At 49.4% G+C, this 22,035-nt stretch overlaps 1 protein-coding gene across 1 annotated transcript in view; it reads left to right on the forward strand.

Annotated features, from left to right (window-relative positions):
* The window catches only part of LOC147106421 (GLIPR1-like protein 1), a 95,835-nt gene that overhangs the window by 55,089 nt on the left and 18,711 nt on the right, over positions 1 to 22,035 (forward strand). Inside the window, exon 2 of the mRNA XM_086009519.1 lies at positions 11,356 to 11,604. Within this exon, the coding sequence (XP_085865645.1) occupies positions 11,356 to 11,604 (249 nt within the window). The remainder of the gene's footprint in view (positions 1 to 11,355; positions 11,605 to 22,035) is intronic.

Here is a 22,035-nt window from a genome sequence, read left to right on the forward strand (position 1 = left end):
CTTCTATAAGCCGTCCAAGCCAGCTCATCTTATTAAAGCACCTCGACCATTTGAGCGTTTGAGTCTTGATTTTAAAGGTCCCCTTCCATCGAGCGACCGTAATGTCTATTTTCTTAATATAATATTATAGACGAGTACTCTCGGTTCCCTTTTGTTATCCCCTGTCCGGATGTGACTAGTGCTGTTGTAATTAAATGCCTCTGCCAACTGTTTTCCTTGTTTGGCATGCCTAACTATATACATAGTGATAGGGGTTCTTCCTTTATGAGCAAAGAATTGCGACAGTTTTTGCTATCGAAAGGGATTGCAACAAGTAGAACTACCAGCTATAACCCTCGTGGTAATGGGCAGGTCGAGAAAGAAAATGCGACAGTGTGGAAGGCTATCGTACTGTCTCTGAAGTCGCGAGGCCTGCCGACCTCTCGCTGGCAGGATGTCCTGCCAGACGTGCTGCATTCCATAAGGTCTCTTTTGTGTACAGCGATGAATGCCACCCCTCATGAAAGGATGTTTAGTTTTCCAAGAAAAGCTACTAATGGAGTAATGTTACCCACATGGTTGACGACCACGGGCCCTGTGTTGTTGCGCAGACATGTGAGAGGCCACAAGACTGATCCACTGGTGGAGGAAGTACAACTCCTCCATGCTAATCCCCAGTATGTGTATATTCAATATCCGGATGGGCGAGAGGATACGGTCTCTATTAAAGATCTTGCACCTGCTGGAGCTCAAAAAGAGTTTGACTCTGAGAGTAGAGTTTTCAATTGTGGTATTGGACCTTCAGAGACACAAACCCTCAGTGTGGAAAATACTGATGATTCTGGGAATTCGAATGAACCGGAGTTAGTACTCCGGGAGGAGCCTCAGCAAGAGCTACGTCGTTCCCAGAGGATTATCAGACCTCCTGACAGACTGAATCTATAACAGGGGTGAATGTGATGAAATAACTCTGTGTTCTGGCATTTGTATTGTCTGTTGTTGTACTTGTTAATGTCTGGAATGTTCTACCGGTGTAACCACTAATGCTCCTCCCTAGCCCTGCCCCTCTTCTGGAATGTTCTACCAATGGCTGGGTCAGTGATGAATGATGGTTGCCCTGTGTTAACTTGATGCCATGTTCTTTACTTAATAAAAGCCTTTAGTTTTAAGCTTTAACCTCATGGATTCAGGCAGTTATTTGGCACATCACTTTTGCACTCACGTGCTGGGCTCCACCGTCATTGAGGATGGGGATATTTTTGGAGCCTCCTCCTCCTGTTAACTGTTTAATTGTCCACCACCACTCATGACTGGATGTGGCAGGACTGCAGAGCTTTGATTTGATCCGATGGTTGTGAGATCGCTTAGCTCTGTCTATCGCATGTTGCTTCCATTGTTTGGCATGCAAGTAGTCCTGTGTTGTAGCCTCACCAGGTTGACACCTCATTTTTTGGTATGCCTGGTGCTGTTCCCGGCATGCTCTCCTGCACTCTTCGTTAAACCAGGGTTGACCTCCCGGCTTGATGGTAATGGTAGAGTGAGGGATATGCCAGGCCATGAGGTTACAGATTGTGGTTGAATACAATTCTGTTGCTGCTGATGGCCCACAGCGCCTCATGGATGCCCAGTTTTGAGTTGCCAGATCTGTTCAAAATCTGTCCCATTTAGCACGGTGGTAGTGCCACACAACACGGTGGAGGGTATCCTCAACATGAAGACGGGACTTCGTCTCCACAGGGACTGTGCGGTGGTCACTTCCACCAATGCTGTCATGGACAGATGCATCTGCAACAGGTAGATTGGTGAGGACGAGATCAAGTAGGTTTTTCCCTCTTGTTGGTTCCCTCACCACCTGTCGCAGACCCAGTCTGGCAGCTATGTCCTTTAGGACTCAGCCAGCTCAGTCAGTTGTGGTGCTACCGAGCCACTCTTGGTGATGGACATTGAAGTCCCCCACCCAGAGGACATTCTGTGCCCTTGCTACTCTCAGTGCTTCTTCCAATTGGTGTTCAACATGAAGGAGTACTGATTCATCAGCTGAGGGAGGGCGGTAGGTGGTAATTAGCAGGTGGTTTCCTTGCCCATGTTTGACTTGATGCCATGAGACCTCATGGGGCCCTGAGTCAATGTTGAGGACTCCCAGGGCTACCCCCTCCCAACTGTATACCACGGTGCCACCACCTCTGGTGGGTCTGTCCTGCCGGTGGGACAGGACATACCCAGGGATGGTGATGGTGGTGTCTGGGACATTGGTTGTAAGGTATGATTTGGTAATTATGGCTATGTCAGGCTGTTGCTTGACTAGTCTGTGGAACAGCTCTCCCAATTTTGGCACAAGCCCCCAGATGTTGGTAAGGAGGACTTTGCAGGGTCGACAGGGCTGGGTTTGCCGTTGTCATTTCCGGTGCCGAGTGGTCCGTCCCGTTTTATTCTTATTGTTTTTCGTAGCGGTTGATTTACAACTGAGTGGCTTGCTAGGCCGATTTCATAAGGGCATTAAGAGTCAACCACATTGCTGTGGGTCTGGAGTCACATATAGGCCAGACCAGGTAAGGACGGCAGATTTCCTTCCATAAAGGACATTAGTGAACCAGATGGGTTTTTGCAACAATCGACAATGGTATCATGGTCACCATTACTAAGACTAACATTTAATTCCAGAATTAAATTGAATTGAATTTAAATTCCACCAGCTGCCATGGTGGGATTTGAACCCATATGCCTCAGAGCATTTGGACTGAGCCTCTGGCTTACTAGTCTAGTGACATAACCACTATGCCACCGCCTCCCCGAAGGTTCACCAGACTGATTCCTGGGATGGCAGGACTCGTATGAGGAGAGATTGGGTCAACTAGGCCTGTACTCACTAGAGTTTAGAAGAATGAGAGGGGATCTCATTGAAACATATAAAATTCTGACAGGGCTAGACAGACTGGATGCAGGGAGGCTGTTTCCCCTGGCTGGGGGGTCTAGAACGAGGGGTCACAGTCTCAGGATATGGGGTAGGACATTTAGGACTGAGATGAGGAGAAATTTCTTCACTCAGAGGGTGGTGAACCTGTGGAATTCTCTACCACAGAAGGCTGTGGAGGTCAAGTCACTGAATATATGTAAGAAGGAGATAGATAGATTTCTAGACACAAAAGGCATCAAGGGGTATGGAAAGAGAGCGGGAATATGGTATTGAGATAGAGGATCAGCCATGATCATATTGAATGGCGGAGCAGGCTCAAACGTAGAAACATAGAAGATAGAAGCAGGAGTAGGCCATTCGGCCCCTCGAGCCTGCTCCGCCATTTAATGAGATCAAAGGGCCGAATAGCCTACTCCTGCTTCTATATTTCCCTGTGCGTTGTTAGTTGTTGTGATTGCATAACAGTGAGAGCGAGGGCTGCATAGGATGGTAAAGTGATTCAGTACAGAGAGAGATGGATAGGTAAGGGTGCAAGGGAAGTAAGGGTAAGTTGGGATGTCAAGGAGCAGGCTTACAAAGCAGAGTGCTGGTGATGAGAAGAGGAGGGAAGCAGTGAAGGCAAGTGTGATGTGATACTCAGTTTTGATGATCGCAGAAGATCAGTAAATCGTTTCCGGCACTGGAGCCAGGTGCGTGAACAGACAGACCTTGCGCTGACCTCTTCAGCAATGTGCAGCCAGGCTGTCTTTGTTTGCTGAGGAGGCTTTCTCTGGTCACCCTGAGAGAACAGGATGTCCCTGCGCCCTCTTATTCCCTCCACAAGAGCTTGAAGGGTGTCCTCATCGAATCTGGGAGCAGCCTTTGATTTGCCAGCACTCGTAGCCAGGGACCATCCAAACTGCATCCAAAAGGAGAAATGAGAGGATGGGGCTAACTGGGCCCCTTAAGAACCACTGCAGCAAGGACCTCATTAGTGGAGAGCAACAGACATGCTCCCACTCATTGCAGCAGCCAGCGCGCCCGCCAAGGCTTAATAGGCCAATTGAATTAAAATTGCAAAGTTGGAGCGGATTAAACAGGCAGCGGGACCGGAACCTGCCCACCAAGCAACCCGACTCCATCCCGCCTCCTCCATTAAAATCGAGCCCTTAAGAGTTTACTCGGTGATATACCTATCAATTCCTCCAATAAAAGGCGAAGAGTTACGAAGGTGACTAAAGGTTTTTATTGACTAAATAACAGCCCACTCTCGTGGGTGATCCGATCCAAGCAGGAGGAATACCAGCCAGTCGCTCACCTTTATACCTGGCCTGGTGGGTGGAGCCAAGGCGGAGTCGGCAGTGGTCATCCCAGGTATAGCAGTGTGGCAAGAGGCGACCTCGTACCGTGATACAATAGTGGTCAGTGATACAGTTATAACGAACAGTGGTGAACAGTGCTAACGATAGTGAACGTGGTTTACCACATTCACCCCTTGTTTAGAATTAAGTCCGGCGGGGTGAAGTGTACTACCAATTCTGGTAGGTCAGTCTGTCCGGAGGCTTCGTAAGCCTCTCCGATCGCCGCAGCGGTGGTGTTGCCTTATCCGGTGCTGGTGCCTTATCCGGTGTTGATGCTGGTGTTTGCGTGGTCGGCGAGGGCTCGTGGGGTTCCGGCATGCCGTCTACCTGGACTGAGGTTGGGGGGGGTGGTGGCGGTGTTTCCGGATCGGCTGAGGGTGCGAGGTCTCGTAGGGAGACAGTGTCCTCCCGCCCGTCTGGGTACGCCACGTAGGCGTACTGGGGGTTGGCGTGCAGGAGGTTCACCCTCTCGACCAGGGGGTCCGTTTTATGGGTCCTCACGTGTTTCCGCAGCCAGACCGGCCCCGGGGCGGTCAGCCAGGTTGGTAGAGTGGTTCCCGTAGTCGACTTCCTGGGGAAAACGAACATTCGTTCATGGGGGGTGGTGTTAGTGGCCGTGCAAAGTAATGACCGGATGGAGTGCAGCGCTGTCGGGAGGACTTCTTGCCAGCGGGAGGTTGGGAGGCCCTTAGACTTTAAGGCTAAGAGGACGGCCTTCCATACCGTCGCGTTCTCTCTTTCCACCTGACCGTTACCTCTGGGGTTGTAGCTGGTGGTCCTGCTTGCTGCAATACCTCTCTCTAGGAGGAATTGCCGGAGTTCCTCACTCATGAAGGAGGAGCCCCGGTCGCTGTGTATATAGTTCGGGAACCCGAACAAGGCGAAGAGGGCATTCAGGCACTTAATGACCGTGCTACTGGTCATGTCGGGGCAGGGGAAGGCAAAGGGGAAACGGGAGTACTCATCAACGATGTTGAGGAAGTACACATTACGGTCAGAGGACGGGAGGGGCCCCTTAAAGTCGATGCTCAGGCGCTCGAAGGGGCGGGTGGCCTTGATCAGGCTTGCTCGGTCCGGCCTATAGAAGTGCGGTTTGCACTCCGCACAGGTCTGGCAGTTCCTGGTCATGGTCCTGACCTCCTCGATGGAGTAGGTCAGGTTGCGGGCCTTAATGAAATGGTAGAGTCTGGTGACTCCGGGGTGGCAGAGCTGGTCGTGGAGGGTCTGAAGCCTATCGATATGCGCGCTGGCGCATGTCATTCGTGAAAGGGCATCAGGGGATTCGTTCAGCTTGCCTGGCCGGTACAAGATCTCATAATCGTAGGTGGAGAGCTCGATTCTCCATCTCAAAATCTTGTCATTCTTGATTTTGCCCTTCAGCTTGTTATTAAACATGAAAGCCACCGAACGCTGGTCGGTGAGGAGGGTAAATCGTTTGCCTGCCAGGTAGTGCCTCCAGCGCCGTACTGCCTCCACGATCGCCTGGGCCTCTTTCTCGACCGACGAATGTCGGATCTCGGGGCCCTGTAGGGTCCTTGAGAAGAAGGCCACTGGCCTCCCCTCCTGGTTTAGGGTGGCGGCTAAGGCGAAGTCGGAGGCGTCGCTCTCCACCTGAAAGGGGATGGACTCGTCCACTGCGTGCATCGTGGCCTTGGCTATGTCTCCCTTAATGAGGGAGAAGGCCGCGCACGCCTCCTCCGTGAGGGGGAAGGAAGTGGCTTTCAGGAGGGGTCTGGCTTTGTCCGCGTAATTGGGTACCCATTGGGCATAGTAGGCGAAAAGCCCCAGGGTTCTCCTAAGTGCTTTAGGGCAGTGGGGGAGGGGTAGCTCCATGAGGGGGCGCATTCTTTCTGGGTCGGGGCCGATGATTCCGTTCTCCACTACGCAGCCGAGGATGGCAAGGCGCGTGGTGTTAAACACGCATTTCTCCTTATTGTAGGTGAGGTTCAGCCGTTGGGCCGTACGGAGGAATTTCTCCAGATTCGCGTCATGTTCCTGCTGGTCGCGGCCGCAGATAGTGACGTTATCTAGGTAGGGGAATGTAGCCTGCAGTTCGTTCTGGTCAACCATCTGGTCCATCTCCCTTTGGAAGACCGAGACCCCATTAGTGACACCGAAGGGGACCCTAAGGAAGTGGTATAGGCGCCCATTCGCCTCGAAGGCGGTATACTGGCGGTCCTCAGGGTGGATAGGGAGTTGGTGGTAGGCCGACTTCAGGTCGATGGTCGAGAATACTTTATACTGTGCAATCTGATTGACCATGTCAGATATGCGGGGGAGGGGGTATGCGTCCAGCTGGGTATATCTGTTTATGGTCTGGCTGTAGTCGATGACCAGGCGGTTTTTATCGCCGGTCTTTACGACTACGACCTGGGCACGCCAGGGGCTGCTGCTCCCCTCGATAATGCCCTCTTTCAGGAGGCGCCGCACCTCAGAGCTAATGAAGGCTCTGTCCCCGGCGCTATACCGCCTGCTTTTGGTAGCGACGGGTTTGCAGTCAGGGGTAAGGTTAGCAAACAGAGAGGGTGGCGGGACCTTGAGGGTGGAGAGGCTGCAGGTGTTACGCGGTGGGCGGTTTAACGTTTGCTGGTTGTTGACTGTGAGTGGGGGGAGGGGTCCACCGTATGCTAGGGTTACGCTTTGGAGGTGGGATTGGAAGTCCAGCCCTAGTAGGACGGCAGCGCAGAGATGGGGGAGGACGAGGAGTTTAAAGTTTTTATACTCCGTGCCCTTAACCGACAGGGTCACGACACAGTAGCCGCTGATGTCCGTGGCGTGGGACCTCGATGCCATCGAGATTCGGCTGCGCGTTGGTAGGACAGAGAGGGAGTAGTGGCTCACCGTGTCTGGGTGGATGAAGCTCTCCGTGCTTCCGCTGTCGAACAGGCAGGTCGTGGCGTGGCCGTTCACTTTGATGTCCATCATTGACTTGGACAGATGGTGCGGGCGGGCTTGGTCCAGGGTGACGGAAGCTAGTGTGTAGCTGAGCGAGTCGTTGTCATCTGCGGGCGAGGCGGTCGGGCGTGGTGAGTAAAATGGCGTCTCCCACGAGGTAGGGCCCCATGAGGCACTATTGGGGTCGGTTGCCTTAATCAAAGATGGCCGCCCCCATGACTCATGTGTGGGGATGCTGGCCTCAGTTGCCCTAAACAAAGATGGCCGCCCCCATGACTCATGTGTGGGGATGCTGGCCTCAGTTGCCCTAAACGAAGATGGCCGCCCCCATAGTTCGCATGCGGCACTGCTGGCCTCTGAGGATCCGCTCCTGCAGGCCTTGGAGAAGTGGCCTTTCTTCAGGCAGGTTCTACATATGGAGTTCTTGGCTGGGCAGCGCGACCTCGGGTGCTTCTCCTGGCCACAAAAAAAACAGCCGGCGGCCCGATCGCGGATGCCCGATGTCGGGGCCGGTGCCGGGGGTGGCGGGGCCGGTCGGGTCCGGGACGCCGACGCAGAGGTAGGTCCCGGGGGCGGCGCTGGGAAGGGTGCTGTGGTAGGGGTCGGGCCCGAGTCCCAGGGTCGCGAGCAGTACCTGGTGAATGCTTCCTGATCTTGGTGGGCCACTTCCAGGGAGATAGCGAGGGCTTCAGCTTTTTCCATGCTGAGGTCTTTAGCTTCCAGCAGTCTTTGCCGTGAGTACTCGGACCGTAGGCCTTTCAGGAATGCGTCGCGGATATTATCTTCAGTATTTTCGGCTGCCGACACCGATTTAAAGTCACAGTTCCTGGCGAGTGCATATAGCGCCTGTGAGAATTCGGCTACTGATTCTCCTGGCTGTTGCGGCCGTGATCTTAGGAGGTGCCTAGCGTACATGTAGTTTACCGGGGTCCGGTACTTCTGTTTCAGCAGGTTGATGGCGGTCTCGTAGGTAGTCATGTCCTCGATGAGAGTGTATACTCTCGGGCTCAGTTGTGCCTGCAGGACACTTAGTTTGGATGCCTGAGGGACGCTGGATTCTCTCAGGTATGATTCGAAGCAGACCAGCCAGTGTTTAAAGTCTGCGGCTGAGTTTGCTGCTCGTGGGTTCAGGTCCAGGTACGGCGGTCTGAGGGCTCGCAGCCAAGCTGGCTGGTGTGGCTGTGCTCCTGGGAGCTGCGCTGGTGGCTCCTCCGCCGGTTGTGACTCGTTGTCGGACATCATTAAATTTAGTCAATAAAATTGATATACCTATCAATTCCCCCAATAAAAGGCGAAGAGTTACGAAGGTGACTAAAGGTTTTTATTGACTAAATAACAGCCCACTCTCGTGGGTGATCCGATCCAAGCAGGAGGAATACCAGCCAGTCGCTCACCTTTATACCTGGCCTGGTGGGTGGAGCCAAGGCGGAGTCGGCAGTGGTCATCCCAGGTATAGCAGTGTGGCAAGAGGCGACCTCGTACCGTGATACAATAGTGGTCAGTGATACAGTTATAACGAACAGTGGTGAACAGTGCTAACGATAGTGAACGTGGTTTACCACACTCGGTCTGGTAAGTATGATGTAGCTTATTTGCTTTACAGTTTTTTCATTAAAGAAATGGTATAAAAGTACAATTCTATGGGCTAGAAATTTGTCTCGGGTGGTGGCGCAAAACGGGCAGTATCGGATCGGATTGGCCGCCCGTTTTGCCCAGCGCCTGATATCCAGTTCCATTGCAGTCAATGGACATGAATATCAAGCACTGCTTATAACGGGCGGCCGATCCGATCCAATACTGCCCGTTTTACGCCACTACCCGAGATGAATTTCTAGGCCAACATGTTTAATTCCCACTGTGTGCTGAGTTAGCTGATCTTAGTGAGCGCAATTGCCCTCAACAACCCTAGGTTATTGAAGGAAAATAAATAAGCCATGGTTCCCTGCTTGTTATTCAGTAACTCCCCCAGGGAGGGGGTGGGGGTGGAGGCATGCACACGATGGAGAATTTTGGAAGAGTTGTAGGGCTGGAGGGGGTTAGAGAAATAAGGACGGGTGAGGCTACGAAAGAATTTAAACATCAGGATGAAATTTTTTTATTTGAGTTGTTGGGGAACATGAAGCCAAAGCAGGCCAGCGAGTACAGGGATGATAAAAGATCTGGAATAGGATAAGGGCAGCAGAGTTTTGGATTAGCTGAAGTATATAGAGGATGTATGACCGGCCAGGAGAGCATTGGAATAGTCGAATCTGGAGGTTACAAACGCATGGATAAGGATTCCAGAAGCAGATGGGCTGAGGTAGGGGGGATGCAGGCAATGTTACAAAGGTGGAACTAGCTGGTCAGTGTGATGGCGAAGTTATGGGGCCAGAAGCTCAGTGCAGGGTTGAATAGGGTGGAGAAGCTACAAACAATCTAGTTCAGGCTGAGACATTGGTTGGGGTAGCGGATGGAATTGGTAGAAAGGTTATGGAGACAATGGTGTCGATCTTCCCAATGTTTAACTGGAGGAAATTGTGGCTCATCCAGGAATGGATGTTCAACAGGTAGTCGTCTACTAACACAGAGGCAGTGGAGGGGTCAGGAGAGCTGAGCGCATGTCGCTATACGGCAGCATGTGGAAGAGGGGCCAAGGATAGATCCTTGGGGGATTCCAAAGGTAACGGTGCAGGGCAGAAAGAGAAACCATTGCTGGAGATGCTCTGGCTACGATTGAATAGGCAAGAGTGGAACGAAGTGACGGCAATCCCACTGGGCTGGACAATGGAGGAGAAACATTGGAGAAGTATGGTGTGATCAACTTTGTCAAATGCTACAGAGAGGTTGAGGAGAGATAATGCACCAGAATTAGAGTAGCAAAAGATGTAATTTGTGATTTTGATTAGGGCCATTTCAGTGCTGTGGCAGGGGTGGAAACCTGATTGGAGAGATTCAAGTAGGGGGTTGCGAAAAGATGGGCATGGATTTGGGAGGTTACAACTTATTCAAGGAGGGGAAAGGGAGGTTGGAGATAGGGCAGTAGATTGCAAAGACGGGTCAAGGGTGTATTTTTTGAGGAGGGATGATGATGCTGGCTTTGAAAGGGAGGGTGGCAGTAACGAAGCAGAGGGAACCATGTAAGATGGGGGCCAGGAAGGGAAGTTGGGTGGTCACCGGCTAAGTGGAAAGGGGGTCAAGGGAACAAGAGGTGGATCTCATGGACTAGAAGAGCCGAGAGAAGAGAGGAGAGTAACTAAAGAGAGATGTGAGTTCAGGACTAGGATAGGGGGGAGTAGTAGAGGCAGCTGAACAGATGGTGTCAATCTTAGTGACAAAGAAGTCTTTGAGCTCCTCGCACTTGTTCTTGGAGGTGAGGGTGGAGAGGGCATGGAAGATAGGTTTAACGCGATGGTTTGTAGTACAGAAAAGAAGCTGGGATATATTTGTTCTCCAGGATGTTCCTGGAGTATTAGGGGGTTTTGGCAGAGGAGAGCGAGACTCAATAGCACTTGATGTAGTCCATTTAGATCTGGTGATCAATGGCTAAACCAGGCACGTTCAAGTCGGCGCCCTTTGGACCTGTACCTGGGGAATGACCAGGATATGAGAGAGTAAAGGTTTTGCTGCTGACAAGGGCCTCAAAGGTGGAGGTGAGGAAGTTTGTTGAGCAAATTTATGACTGCAAAAATATTGTGGAAATGATAGGTCAAAACCTAGGGTGTTTGGAGTTTGAAAATGTGACTTGGGAGTTTTTTGCCAGGTGAACGCAGAAGGAAGTGGGGTTTAAAGCGGGTAAGGGATGTGGATGGTGAGGAATACAAGGAAGCTGTTGGAGATAGCCTTCTGTCAGCAATGTTGCCTTTAAGGCCGCACAGCCGTCTTGAGGTCCCGCACAGTTGGCGAACCGGCTTCACAATGCAAAAAAACACACATACGCAGAGATTTGAGTGGGCCGCGCAGCCTGTTAAAGGGGCCGTGTGGCTCATAAAAAGTTAGGGGGAACATTGCTTGTCAGTGATTGAGACTATGGGAATAGAGGTCCCACGGGAGATAACATGGTCAAGGGACTGGCCGTGATTATGGATAGGCGAGATTCTTTGAAGGGAAAGGTTTAGGGAGGCTAGGAGGGCAATGAATTCAGAAGAAAGGATATTTCTTAGTTGAGATGGAGGTTGATTCCACCATGGCAGAGGAGTCACTTAGTGCAGAAATGTTACAGCATTGTTATTTTTCTGTTTATAAATCTAGACCTGGGATGAAGCTCTTGCTAAATCTGCAAGAGCATGGAGCAGAACTTGCCAGTTCAAACATAATCCAAGCCTGCAAAAGAAAGGAATAGTGCATCCAACCTTCTCCCCTATAGGAGAAAACATTTTTGTTTCAACGGGCAGTTTTAATGCCAAGCGTGCTATTAAAGCATGGGGTGAGGAAGTGGCTAATTATGATTACAGTACAAACACCTGCAAACCAAAGAAAATGTGTGGACATTACACCCAGGTAATATTCACATTTCTTGTAGATATTCTGTTCCTTTTAACCACCTAATGAAGAAAACCCTATGTCAATTATGATTATTCCTGGCTTTTGCATCATATGCAAAAAGGAGATAATTTGGTTTTACTTAATAGAGTCCTTTGCTACCAAAATGTAATTGGACAAAAGGGAAATTAATTTGTTGCATTTAAGTCACAAGATTTTTATTTGTAACAAGCATAATTTATAATATGCTCCTTGTAGTGAATTAATTTCAAGGAAACAGTTTATACAGTGGCTTAATTGGCACTAAAAAGGACGATGAAAAATTCAAAAATGGGTTTAGAATGCATGTATGTAAACACATAATGTGTGGCGAATAAGGTTGGTGAGCTACAAGCACAATTAGCCGTGTGGCAATATGATGTCGTGGCAATAACGGAAACGTGGCTTAAAAACGGTGAGGACTGGGCACTTAATATTCAAGAGTTCAAGGGGTTCAGAAAAAATAGGGAAGGAAAAAAGGGAGGTGGGGTGGCAGTGCTGATTAAGGAAGACATTGTAGTGTTGGAAAGGGAGGATGTTCTTGAGGGGACTAGGACAGAATCCATTTGGTTAGAGTTGAGGAGTAAAAAGGGAATGATCACGCTATTGGGGGTAGTCTATAGGCCTCCAAATAGTGAGAGGGAGGTAGGGGAGCAAATCTGCAGGGAAATCGCAGAGATATGCAAGAGCTATAGAGTGGTATTGGGGGACTTTAAATACCCAAATATCGATTGGGATAATGCTAGGGTAAAGGGAAAGGAGGGGGAGGAATTTCTGAAATGTATTCAGGAGAATTTCCATGACCAGTATGTTCTTGGCCCAACTAGGAAGGAGGCATTGCTGGATCTGGTGCTGGGGAATAGGTGCGCCAGGTCGACCAAGTGTCTGTGGGAGAAGACTTGGGTACGAGTGATCATCGTATCATAAGATTTAGATTAGCAATGGAGAGGAGCAAGGAACAATTTAGAGTGAAACTTCTAAACTGGAATAGGGCTAACTTCAATGGGATGCGAAAGGATCTAGCCAGGGTAAAATGGAACCAAAAGACTGACGGGGAAAACTGTAACGGAACAATGGGTGGTCTTTAAGGAGGAGATGTTCCAAGTACAGGCTAGGTACATTCCAACAAGAGGGAAGGGTAAGGGAATGAAAGCAAGGGCTCCTTGGATGACGAGGGAGATAGAGAAGATGATGAAACAAAAAATAGAGGGTTTATGGTGCATGTCAGGTGACTTTTTCAAGGGAGGACCAGACCAAATACAATAAGTTGAGAGGGGAAGTGAAGATGAAAATAAGATTGACAAAGAGAGAATATGAGAGTAGAATGGCGGTTAACATAAAAGGGAACCCAAAAATCTTCTACCGGCATGTTAACAGTAAATGGGTAGTAAGAGGCGGAGTGGGGCCTATTAGCGACAAAGAAGGTGTTATATGCTTAGAGGTGTGACACCATTGTTCAAGAAAGGGTGTAAGGACAATCCTAGTAACTACTGGCCGGTCAGTTTAACATCAGTGGTGGCTAAAGTTTTAGAAACAATAATCAAGGAAAAAAATTAATGGGCACTTGGAGAGGTTTAAGCTAATTAAGGAGAGCCAACATGGATTTGTAAAAGGCAGATCATGTTTGACTAACCTAATTGAACTTTTTGATGAAGTAACAGGGAGGATCGATGAAAGGAATGCAATGGATGTTATCTACATGGATTTTAGGAAGGCGTTTGACAAAGTACCACATAAAAGGTTGTTTAACAAAATTGAGGCTCATGGAATAGTTGGGTCAGTGGCAGCTTGGATAAAGAATTGGCTTAAGGACATAAAACAGCAAGTTGTGGTAAATGGCTGTTTTTCATACGGGAGGATGGTAGACAGTGGTGTTCCCCAAGGGTCAGTGCAGGGGCCACTGCTTTTTTTGATATATATAAACAGTGTTCAGCGCCATTCACAACTCCTCAGATAATGAAGCATTCCATGCCTGCATGCAACAAGTCCTGGACGACGTTCAGGCTTGGGCTGATAAGTGGCAGGTAACATTCGTGCCACAGAAGTGCCAGGCAATGACTATCTCCAACAAGCGAGAGTCTAACCACCTCCCCACCTAGAAGGACAAGGGCAGCAGGCGCTTGGAAACACCACCACCTCCAAGTTTCCCTCCAAGTCACACACCATCCTGACTTAGAAGTATATCGCCGATCCTTCATCATCGCTGGGTCAAAATCTTGGAACTCCCTCCCTAACAGCACTGTGGGAGTATCATCACCACACGGACTGCAGTGGTTCAAGAAGGCGGCTCACCACCACCTTCTCAAGGGCAACTAGGGATGGGCAAGAAATGCTGGCCTTGCCACCAATGCCCACATCCCATAAACAATTTTTTTTTTTAAATGACCTGGATATTGGAGTACAAAGTCGAATTTCTAAATTTGCCGATGACACCAAACATGGGGGTGTGGCAAAGAGTGAGGATGATACCAATCAACTGCAACAGGACATAGAAAGGCCATCAGAATGGGCAGACAAGTGGCAGATGGAATTTAATACAGAGAAGTATGAGGTGATGCATTTTGGCAGAAGGAACAGGGAGAGGCAATATACACTTAATGGCACAGTTTTAAAGAGTGTGCGGAGACAGAGGGACCTGGGAGTTAATGTGCATAGGTCCCTGAAGATGGCAGGACATATTGAGAGAGTGGTTAGCAAAGCATGTGGGATCTTGGGTTTCATAAATAGAGGTATTGAGTACAAAAGTAGAGAAGTTATGCTGAATCTTTATAAAGCGCTGGTTAGGCCACAACTGGAGTATTGCATCCCGTTCTGGTCACCACACTTTAGGAAAGATGTGAAGGTCCTTGAGAGGGTGCAGAGGAGATTTACCAGAATGGTTCCGGGGATGGGGGATCTTAGCTACAAGGACAGGTTGGAGAAGCTGGATTTGTTTTCATTAGAGCAACGGAGGTTGAGGGGTGATTTGATAGAGGTGTACTAGATTATGACTGGTTTGGATCGGCTAGACGGGGAAAGGCTGTTCCCACTAGTTGCTAGTACAAGGACTAGGGGACACAGATTTAAGCTTTTGGGCAAAAGATACAGGGGGGATATGAGGAAAAACTTTTTTACGCAGCGAGTGGTGAGGACCTGGAACTCGCTGCCGACGGAAGTGGTGGAAGCGGAGACACTCAATGTTTTCAAGGGGAGACTGGATAGGCACTTGAGGGAAATAAACTTGTAGGGCTACGGGGATAGAGCGGGGGAATGGGACTGACTGGATTGCTCTGCAGAGAGCTGACACGGACTAGATAGGCTTTTGTGCCGTTATGACTCTTAATTAGCTAGCAAATGTGTGCAATCCTTACAGCACTTATAACTAGGGACCTTTAAAATCAGTTTCTACTGATTCTCACCAATAAATTCCTAGATTTTTTGGGGTGGTGAATCCATATAAATTGATTTCTTCCTGAATTTGAGGGGAAAACTCCTGAAATCTCCCATTTTTTTAAAACCAAAGCTCAGGTCCGGAGATGCACACACATTGCATCCTTAATGTCAGGGTGGACACTGAAGAGTCTCTGTAACGACTACAGCTATGTTATTAATGTATGGTAGCCTAGTGGTTATGATGAGTTACGCAGAAGTCATGTATTCAAATCCTATCATAGTAAGTTGTGAAATTGGATTTAATAAAGCTTGTAATTTGTGGCCTAGCACCAGATGAAATGATGACAAAAGCCACCAGATTGTAGAAAAAATCCAACTGATTTACTAAGGGATTTGCCACCGTCTGCCTATGACTTCAGTCCCATACTATGGGCTGGACTTTGCGGCGGGTGGAGGGGGGATCAGCAGGTGCGATCGGTGGCAGGTTGGGTGGGAAAGTGTTTTTTTCCCCCCAGCGTGTCAGGAACCCGCCGCCATGCGCCTTTACCAAATGTTGAGTGTGTCAGTGCTGAGCAGACTCGACACGCAGTGGCTGGGGAGGCAATTAAAATCATTAGTGGCTTGTTTACAGTCACTTAACAATGGTTTTTTCCCCAGATTTTTGAATTTGACAGGTCGCCCACAGGTTTCCAGTTGTGCCTAGACCTTGTCTGTGAAGCTGAGGCGGCAGGTCATTGGCCATTGAATCAGCTGATGAGTTGACAGCTTCAAATGTCAAGTCAAAGCTGATTGAGAAATGTTCCCTTAACCACTAGCTTCTCTAAACTGCATTTTTACTACAGATTCAGAATGCTGCAAGTCTTTACACAAGTCTCCATCCAGTCTGACCTCATTACTTCTCTCATCATTGACAGATCGCTCCTGTCATCTCTACTTCACCTGGCATCTATTCCTTCAGCATGGGTGCCATTGAAACGCTCTGAATTTGGTCCTCAGAATCCTACCACGATCAGCCCCAACAACAGCAGCACCAGGCACGCCAGCAGCACCAACACCAACTGTAGTGTATGTAGCTTTAAGGGGGAGAACTACTCTTTACAGCTCCTGTATCCTGTAGTACCGGCAGTGACCACACCTGTATATAAACCTTGAGTAGTGCTCTGTACAGTCAGTTGCAGTTTGAACCTCATTCAGTAAACACCTGTTGATCGTTCCCTGCAGTCTTTGTCTGATTATTGAAGGACACAACATTAAGATACCCGGATCTAACATTGGCGACGAGAAGATTCGAACCTACCTGCAACTCTGCATCACCTCCCAGGTATTCGCTCCTGGAGAACAGTGGAAGGAGGTCGAGTCCAGAAGCACGGGCATCGCAGGGGAGGCTGTCGAGGGCCAGGCTTGGCTTTCCAGCCACGGTGGTCCAGTGAAACGGGCTGGCAACAGGTACTGCGCAGACCCTTCCCGGACAGCGGCGGCTAGAGCCGACCGACCGGCACAGAAAAGGGCCGAGCAGCGTCAACAAGAGAGAGCAGAGCGCAGCCGGTGTTCAGGACCGAGCGGGGTCAACGGGGGAGAGAAGCGAGAGAGAGCAGAGCGCAGCCGGTGTTCAGGGGCCGAGCAGCGTCAACGGGGGAGAGAGGCGCGCAGGAAAACGCGAGGCGCTGCCATTGCCATGAGGACCGCAGAGAGCGACATTGGCAGCAGCGCAGGAGCAGCGCACGAAACCCACAGGGCGTTGCCATTTGCCAGGAGGACCGCCGAGAACGGCGTTGGCAGCAGCACGGGAGACGCCATTTTAAGCCGCTGCGGGGAAGAAAGGAAAGCGCGGGAGGCGCCATTTTAAGCCGCAGCAGGGAAGAAAGGAAAGCGCGGGAGACGCCATTTTAAGCCGCAGCGGGGAAGAAAGGAAAGCGCGGGAGACGCCATTTTAAGCCAGTCTAACCACACACAAAAATGCCGAAGAGTGGCAGTATCACAGCGTTTGACAATGAAGTCGAAGATTGGACGACATATGTCGAACGCATAGAAGTATACTGCAAGGCGAATGAAGTGCCAGATGACAAGAAAGCGTTGGTATTGTTGAATTCAATGGGTGCAAAAACTTATGGCTTACTACGAAACCTAGTAACCCCAGAGAAGCCAGTAGAAAAGGGTTTTGAAAACATAGTGTCAATCCTACAGGACCACTTAAACCCCACACCGCTGCTGATAGCAGAAAGATTTAAGTTTCACAAAAGGAACCAGCATAAAGATGAAAGTAATGCTGAGTATTTAACGGAACTGCGCAAGCTATCGAAACACTGCCAGTTTGGAACGGGACTAGCAGATACTTTAAGGGACAAGTTTGTGTGTGGGCTTCAAAGTGAAGGAACCCAGAAACGGCTTCTATCAGAAAAGAATCTTACGCTGGACAAGGCTTTCAGCATGGCAGTATCACACGAAGCAGCCGCATGGGGCGCTGCAGAGATACAACGGAGGCCGCAAGAATATGGCACAAATGAAATGTCATACGGAACAGTGAAGTGCTATCGCTGTGGCAGAACACACGACCATAATGATTGCTGGTTCAAGGACAAAGTGTGCAGACAGTGTGTAAAAGTAGGACACATAGCAAGAGTCTGCAGGTCGGGAAAGAAAACCAGCAGCAAGAAATCTCCACAGGAGAAGTACAAGAAGGTACATAAGGTGACGGAGAGTAGTTCAGACGAACAGAAGAGTGATACAGACTCCGGAAGCAAGGAGCTGGGTTGTCTGAAACTACATAATGTGATCAAAACGGAGGATCACCAAACTATCTGGGTCATGCTCAAGATAGCAGGAGTCCAAGTGAAAATGGAATTGGACACAGGCTCAGCCCTAACAGTCATAAACCGAAGGGACTACAAGCGGCTATTCTCACATATACCCTTGAGAGATACAAAGATTGTCTTGAAGACGTACACAGGGCAAAAAGTCTACCCCAAAGGAAAAATAAGGGTGAACGTTATATATAACGGCAAGGAAACACCAAAAATGGACCTATATGTATTGCCAGATGGAGGACCACCACTACTAGGACGTGAATGGATCCGGAAGATACAGCTAGATTGGCATTCCATATAAGCACTGACTGTAGATGCCAAAAAGGATGACGACATCACACCTGGACGATTGTCAAAAATGCTAACTGACGCACAAGAAGTGTTCCAGCAGGGACTCGGAACATTAAAAGGCATAACAGCGATGATCAAAATACAGGAAAATGCAAGCCCAAAGTTTTTTAAGGCCAGACCTTATGCGATCCGCCCAGCCGTCGAAGCAGAGCTGGAAGGTTTGGAACGTTCAGGAGTACTGTCGAAAGTGGACTGGAGCGACTGGGCTACACCCATCATTCCTGTAATGAAGAGGTCGTTGACTAATACGCCTGGGGAACCAAAGAAGGTTCGCATCTGTGGGGACTTTAAGGTGACAGTGAACCCAGTCCTTCACACTGTACAATGTCCGCTTCCACGGATTGAAGATATTTTCGCCTCGCTATCTGGAGGGAAACGCTTCACTAAGATTGATCTGGCCCAGGCGTACCTGCAAATGGAGGTAGAAGAAGCCTCGAAACAGTACCTCACGATCAACACTCATAAAGGTCTCTACCAATACAACCGGCTGGTGTTCGGGGTAGCATCAGCTCCGGCTATTTGGCAAAGGGCAATGGAACAAGTCCTGCAAGGGATTCCAGGGACCCAGTGTTATTTGGACGACATCCTGGTCACGGGCGAAAATGACAGTGATCACCTCGCCAACCTGGAGCTGGTGCTCACTAGATTGAAGGAATATGGGCTCCGAGCTAATCGCCACAAATGCGAGTTTTTCCAGGAGCAGATCTCGTATTGTGGCCACGTTATTGATAAAGAGGGGTTACATAAGTCCCCTGAAAAGATTGAGGCAGTAGTCAAGGCTCCAGCACCGGAAAATGTGTCACAACTGAGGTCGTTCCTCGGGCTGGTGAACTACTACCATAAGTTCTTGCCGAATTTGTCTACCGTACTACACCCACTGAACACCCTACTGCGAACGGGGGTACCATGGAAGTGGAGTGACGAATGTAAACGAGCTTTCCAGAAGAGCAAAGCATTGATCACATCGAAAGAGGTGTTGGCTCATTTCAACCCAGCGCTACCAATTCGGTTGGTGTGTGATGCATCACCCTATGGCATTGGAGCGGTGCTGTCGCACAAATTCCCGGACGGCTCGGAGAGGCCAGTAGCCTTTGCGTCTCGGTCACTAACCTCAGCCGAGCGTAACTACGCCCAGATTGACAGGGAGGCCCTCAACCTAGTGTGGGGAGTGAAAAAGTTCAATCACTATCTGCACGGGCAGAAGTTCACCTTGCTGACTGACCACCAACCACTTGTCTCCATCTTTAATCCAAAGAAGGGCGTTCCGATGATGACTGTGCAACGGCTACAAAGATGGTCCCTTTTTCTAGAGGCGCACCAATATGATATCGAGTATAAGGGCACGAAACAGCATGGAAACGCTGATGGGCTATCACGCCTGCCACTGCCTACTGCGGAGGAAGCACCAGCAGTGGATCCTGTCGAAATATTTCATTCGACTATAATTGAATGCTTGCCAGTAACTAACGCTGGCATAGAGAAGGAGACCCGAAATGACCCGACACTGTCTCGGGTATATGATTTGATGGTGAAGGGATGGCCAGCACATGGCGACTCACTGTTGCCAGCATTCTCATCCAGAAGAGAACAGCTGTCAGTATGCCAGGGGACCTTGATGTGTGGATCCCGAGTGGTAATTCCACCCAAGTTAAGGGAGAGAGTGCTCAATGAGCTTCACGAAGGTCATCTGGGAGGGGTGGTAATGAAAAGCCTTGCTAGGGCTTATGTGTGGTGGCCGGGGATTGATCAGCAAATCGAGGACCTGACAAAGAGCTGCTCAGGATGCCAGAAGGTCCAAAATGCACCACCACATGCCCCTCTACACCCATGGGAGTGGCCCTCATCTCCATGGCAACAGGTGCATATTGATTTTGCTGGTCCATTCATGGACTCAATGTTTTTAATAGCCGTGGATGCACACTCGAAATGGCCTGAGGTGATCAAAATGTCCTCCACCACCACGGAGAAAACTATTGCAGTCCTACGGACCATTTTTGCCAGGAACGGCTTGCCAGAGCAGATTTGCTCTGATAACGGACCACAGTTTGTGTCCGAAGAGTTTCGAAGATTTATGAAAAGGAATGGGGTAAGGCATTACACATCCGCCCCGTATCATCCAGCCACAAATGGATTGGCTGAGAGGTTCGTACAAACCTTTAAAAAAGCAGTAAAGGCCATGTGCGATGACGACATTCCACTGCAGCATAAGGTGGACAATTTCCTGTTAGCCTACAGAAATGCGACACATGCAGTCACCAACCAGGCCCCGGCCATGATGTTCTTTAACCGAAGGTTGAGATGTCGTCTGGATTTGCTCAGACCAAATGTACGAAGAGATGTTGAAAATAAGCAATTCCAGCACATCAATGAGAAGCCGACAAGGAGCTTCAATGTAGGGCAACCAGTCTTGGCCCATGACTACCGAACAGAGATATGGCAACCATGAACGATCTGCACACGGCAGGGGCCACTAATGTACACAGTGGATGTTGAGGAGAACATTGTGAGACGCCATGCTGACCAGATCCTAGAGTCACAGGAACGAGTCAACCCCATGTCTCGGCCATACGTGCCTGGTGAGGAACCCAACGTACAGGTCGCATCTACCTCAGAAACAATAGCATTGGAAGCTGATGAATCAACTGACGACAGGGTGTTAGAATCGCCTCCGCACCAAGAGCGAGACACTCGGGAAAGGCGTTATCCAGAAAGAATCAGGAAGCCTCCCCAAAGACTGAATTTATAAATGGACTATTTCCAGTTAATGTTGCATGTTAAAAGTTTTAATCGTAATTAGTTTGATATTTAATTGTTAAATGAGTGTTATGGTACTGTTAATCTAAAAGGGGAGGAATTGTAGTGTATGTACCTTTTAAGGGGGAGAACTACTTTTTACAGCTCCTGTATCCTGTAGTACCGGCAGTGACCACACCTGTATATAAACCCTGAGTAGTGATCTGTGCAGTCAGTTGCAGTTTGAACCTCATTCACTAAACACCTGTTGATCATTCCCTGCAGTCTTTGTCTGATTATTGAAGGACACCACATTAGGATACCCGGATCTAACACCAACCTTCTCCACAATCAACTGATTCTGCACAGGGCACAAGCACCCGACCACATTGCTGCAGGGAGGCCAGGGATGGCCTCACCATAACCAGATTTACTTCACTTGACGCTGTACACCTTGGCTGCCACATGATGCGCCAGGTTGGCACCACCCCACACCAACACCATAAAGCATCCCTACAATGCCCAAGGCATTCCTTTCACACTCATCACCATTACAGGGGTACCGTTATGTCTCACCATTCACTGCAACTCACTAAACCACTTCCAAAGGTGCACACAAATCTGTCCAAGAACGCAAAGTGTTGAAAATAAAGGTTTTAATGTTTGACAGCACATTAACAGAAACTTGTCATGAACATTGGATAAAACACCCAAGTGCCTACCCTTGTGTGTTGTTAGTTGGTAAGATTGCATTAGGATGAAGGTGAGTATGAGGGCTGCCTTGTGAGATGGGGATGTGATAATGTAGATAGAGCGGGATGGGTGGAGGTGCAAGGTAAGTTGAGGATGTGCAGGAGTAGGGTAGGGAAGGCAGAGTGATAGGGATGTGATGAGTGGCACAACAGGATGAGGTTGAGTGTGGCTTAATACTAACGTTTCGTAATCTACTGAGATCATTGAAACGTTTGTGGCACTGCACCCAGGTCCTCCTGACCACATCCCTGCATGTGTCCTCCTCTGCAATGTACAACCAGGTTGTGTTGATCTCCTAGGGAGGTCATCCCCGCCCATGGGAAGGGAAGACGACCACCCTGTGTGCTGTGACTCCCTCCATAGGCATATGGAGTGAGTGATGTGAGAGCCTGGGTGC

This window comes from Somniosus microcephalus, chromosome 16, assembly GCF_052327205.1.
Source record: "Somniosus microcephalus isolate GS21.2 chromosome 16, FLI_Smic_1.0, whole genome shotgun sequence".
In the NCBI taxonomy this organism is placed as follows: Eukaryota; Metazoa; Chordata; class Chondrichthyes; order Squaliformes; family Somniosidae; genus Somniosus; species Somniosus microcephalus.